General features: G+C 50.7%; 1 protein-coding gene across 1 annotated transcript in view; it reads right to left on the reverse strand.

Moving 5' to 3' along the window:
* Nucleotides 1–4,166, reverse strand: part of KDM5C (lysine demethylase 5C) — a 50,561-nt gene that overhangs the window by 27,284 nt on the left and 19,111 nt on the right. The window contains exons 8-12 of the mRNA XM_018558805.1: nt 2,874–3,037; nt 2,583–2,741; nt 1,932–2,051; nt 808–966; nt 542–723 (exon numbers count right to left, since the gene is read on the reverse strand). Of these exons, the coding sequence (XP_018414307.1) occupies nt 542–723; nt 808–966; nt 1,932–2,051; nt 2,583–2,741; nt 2,874–3,037 (784 nt within the window). The remainder of the gene's footprint in view (nt 1–541; nt 724–807; nt 967–1,931; nt 2,052–2,582; nt 2,742–2,873; nt 3,038–4,166) is intronic.

Here is a 4,166-nt window from a genome sequence, read left to right on the forward strand (position 1 = left end):
TGCTGTCTGTGGGCAGGGGGGAGGGGGCAAAAAAAGGGGGGGGGGGGGGGGGGGGGGGGGCGCACATACCGGCACGTTATACAAGCTTGTATGTTAACAGGCATCGCTGACTGTTTTTAAATCCATTCCCGCGCGTGTGTGCGAATGGGTGGGGCTAACAGGCTGTCTATTGAGGGCCTGTTACATCCAGGAAGCTCCCGGCCAGCCATTTTGTGCAAAACTGCCGGCCGGAAGGCGGTTAAAGAACCCAGAGGCATGGATATTGGGGTTTGTGTAGTATTATATATACAGGTATGGTTGTGCAATAGTATATATACCGGTACGGTTGTGTAATAGTAGATATACAGGTATGGTTGTGTAGTAGTATATATACACAGGTATGGTTGTGTAGTAGTATATATACAGGTATGGTTGTGTAGTAGTATATATACAGGTATGGTTGTGTAGTAGTATATATACAGGTATGGTTGTGTAGTAGTATATACCGTATTGATAGAGAAAACAAAATCTGCCAACAATATTCCAAACTGAAAATACTGACCAATGAAGATAGTTGATGGAATAGCTCCAGTGATCTTCGATGTGCCAACAAAAAGCAGAAAACACCATGCCCACATACAGCCAGGGCACCTTCATGCCAGAAATGTCTGCATTGATGTGGCACAGCACGGACTGCTCCAGCACGGGCATCACATTCAGGTTCCAGCCACTGGTGGCATATGCCTGAGGAGCAAAAAGGCAAGTGAGTGGAATGAGCCATAGAGACCAATAACCACGTGGGAGATTCCGCGGCGTTGCGTCAGTTACCTTCTCCTCAGGGGTCAGCTCTGTTTTCCCGTCCAGCATGGGGAAGCCGCTGCCAAACTCCTTGGAGTGAATGTCGGCTCCGTACTGCACGGTAACATCCTCCTCTATGCTGTTCACCAGACGCCAAAACTCCTTCTCCACCAGCTCTGTGGGCACCATCTGCGGGCAGACGACAATGAAAGAAGGCCGTTAAGGTGTAGAGTCACATGCCGACCATTATAGGAGCTTCTCCGGCTATGCACTAGAGCAGGGGTGGGCCAACTTCGGCCCTCCGTCTGTACTTTAACTACAAATCCCAACATGCCTCTAACCGTCAAGTCTTGCAATGCCTCATGGGACTTGTAGTTCCTCAACAGCTGGAGGTCTGCAGTTGCCAACTTTTACAGTAGAGGCAGATAGAGCCTGCCTCATTTCCTGCCTGGAGCACGGCCAACATTATCTATCCCTTTTACCTCCCAGCCTGACTGTCTGTGGCCCAGTGGCGTCACAAGGGGGGAGCAGCCCGCATCCGGGTGCCACCATTGGAGAGGTGACACCAAAATGACTGAGACCCCCCTATGTCGGGCACTCTGTCATGGACCGAGAGCCCGACAGCGTCAGGAGAGAGGAGGGGACCCGGCGGCATACCTCATCGGGTGAACGTCTCCTCCTCTCTCTGACTGCGTACATCACCAAGATGGCCGCCCGCAGGCGTCAATAAGAGGACGTCACGGCAGGGTGTCACCCCCTTCTACCCTCCGAGTGAGTTCTTTCAGCCCCTACCTGTGTGCCTTACCTAGGGCAGCCTACCTACAAATACAGCCTGTCTAGGACCACCCAGTCCACCAGACTTGACATCCCCCCAAATCAAGGCATGTTGATATTTGCATAACTCCTCCCACATGCCCACCCACTGCTTGCATCAGGTAACGAGGCAGAATGCAGTGATGTTTTGCCATGATCTAACTGCAATGCATAGAGAAGGAGACCCTGTGATGATCACTGGGAATAAAACAAGGCAGGTAATAAAAAACAGAAACATTAACATGCTGACGAGTGGAAGGGGGAGGAGCCAGGGCATGCGAAACATAAGCAGATTAAACTTCAGCGTCACCGGTGATACCACCGCAAGCGCCGACACTCACATGAACCGGCATGTTGAAATAATCGGCCTTAAAAGAATCGGCCATCTCGCCAAAACTCTGCAGGGTGTACTCCCGCTTCGCTTGTTCAAAGCCAAAGGCTTCAGGGGGCCGTTTACATTCCTGCGGGCAAAAGAAACATGATTAAGAGATGAGGACCTATTCATACAAAGTGAAGAATTACCGACTCGCAAAAGGGGAATTCCCACTTACATCACAACACCATAAAGTACCAGAATTTCAAACACTTTCCCACATGCGTTTACTAAAGCCATGATAAGACACTAGCATCCCCCCTCCCCTGTCCGATCCTCCAGCGCTGACTGGCGGAGGGGGCGGGTACAGCTGGCTCTGCCTCTAGATAGGCAGAGCCAGGTGTCAATCACGCAGCTGGGTGGATCCAGACATAATTGTCGGGATCAGCTCCGGCTGCGCCGCCTAGTATATCGCGAGCTGTAGCTCCCTATATACTGAGGTTTGGGTGACGGGAGGACGCTAGTTTGTGTCCTCCGTTACCCTGAGGAGAACTATGGGGAAAAGCCTCGACCCCATAGTTCTCCTTTAAGATAATAGTCAATTGGTATAAGTTTACTAGTAGAAGACGACCCCCCCTTCCACTTAAAATATGTTCCCTCCTGCTCTAAGTTTACTCACTGCCATAACACATTTGGGACAGTGCCAAATGCCTTTTGGGGGCTCCGGAAGAGGGGGCAGCAGGCAGAAGGTGTGGTAGTTGTCATCACAGCCATCACACAGTAATAATTTCTCATCGTCGTCCCCGCGGGAGCAGATGCGGCAGACAAAGGAATCCACCTAAAAAAAAAAAACAGGTAAATTGAAGGTTATTAAATGACAGAGATCACATTGTAGCAGTTCTATGAAGGAAAGCAACGCACAAATAGAGATAATGGAGAGAAAGACATAAAATGGCCACCCATGACTTACAAACTGAGAACTATTGGTACTCCTACGAAGCCGCATGGTCATCTTGGTGCAGGGCTCCGGGCTGAGAGATCTCTCGTGCTTGATGTATTGGTGGCCCGTGTCAGACTCCACACCGACCTCTTCCTTTACCACAAGTGTTGGGGGGCAGTCTGGGATATCGCCTTCTGAAAAAGATTGTGCGTCAGGTTTGACCTCTGGGAGGTGTGGTTAGGAGCGACCAACAATAAATGGGCATCCTATGTGAAGGTTCAATTAGGTTGAATATTTGAATGGAAATATCAGATACAGCCAACACATTTTGGGGGACTCCCCTTCTCCTTGTTGCTCAAGCCCGGAGAAGTAGTGAATTCAGGAAACGTTGTACTTTGTAGTCTGAATAACGGCTGGATGAACACCGGGGCGTCGGCATAACCCATTTGCAGTGAGGACTGGATCAAGCCTTCACTGCAAACCGGTGACGCTGACACTTCGTGAATTTGGAAAAAGCTTAGGACTGGGTGAGCACTACTTATTGTTACATGCCCCGAGGAAAGGGGAGTCTTATTCCCGCGAATAGTGTTGGCTGTATTGGACGTTTTTGTTTAAAGGAGAACTATGAGGGGGGGAGGGGGAGGGGTGACTCCCACTCACCTCATAGTTCTAGCCGACCTGTGACAATGAGACTGTCACAGGTCGGCTCAGTAGATCGGGAGGTGAGCGAACACATACCGGCGTTCGCTCACCTCTCCATCGTGTCACAGCTCTCTGCCGTGACAGGGGAGGGGCTGGATTCCCCTCTCCCATCTGCCAGCGCTGACTGGCGGAACGGTCGGGGGAAGGGGCGGGTACAGCTGGCTCTGCCTCTAGATAGGCAGAGCCAGCTGTCACTCACGCAGCTGGGCGAATCCCGTCATCTAAGTCGGGATCCGCTCCGGCGTCTCAGTATACCGCGAGCTGTAGCTCCCTATATACTGAGCTTAGGGTAACGGGAGGACGCTAGTTTGTGTCCTCCTGTGACCCTGAGGAGAACTATGGGGAAAAACAGTGACCCCATAGTTCTCCTTTAATTAAAAAAACCTGAAGGAGCCTTCAAGCGAGATGACCATACAAGAGGCGCGCCTAACTAGGGATGCACCGGTACTAATATCGGTGCTGATGCCAAGCACTCGTACAAATGCTCCGATGCCTGTTCTGGTATCGGCGAGTACCGGAAAAAAAATAAAAAAAAATATCGGTACTCAATACCGAAAAACCGGTATCGGTGCATCCCTATTCCTAACCACGCATCCAGGATTTGATCTTCTATTGCGAAAT

Source organism: Nanorana parkeri, unplaced genomic scaffold, assembly GCF_000935625.1.
Source record: "Nanorana parkeri isolate BGI_ZX_2015 unplaced genomic scaffold, ASM93562v1 scaffold15, whole genome shotgun sequence".
Taxonomy (NCBI): domain Eukaryota; kingdom Metazoa; phylum Chordata; class Amphibia; order Anura; family Dicroglossidae; genus Nanorana; species Nanorana parkeri.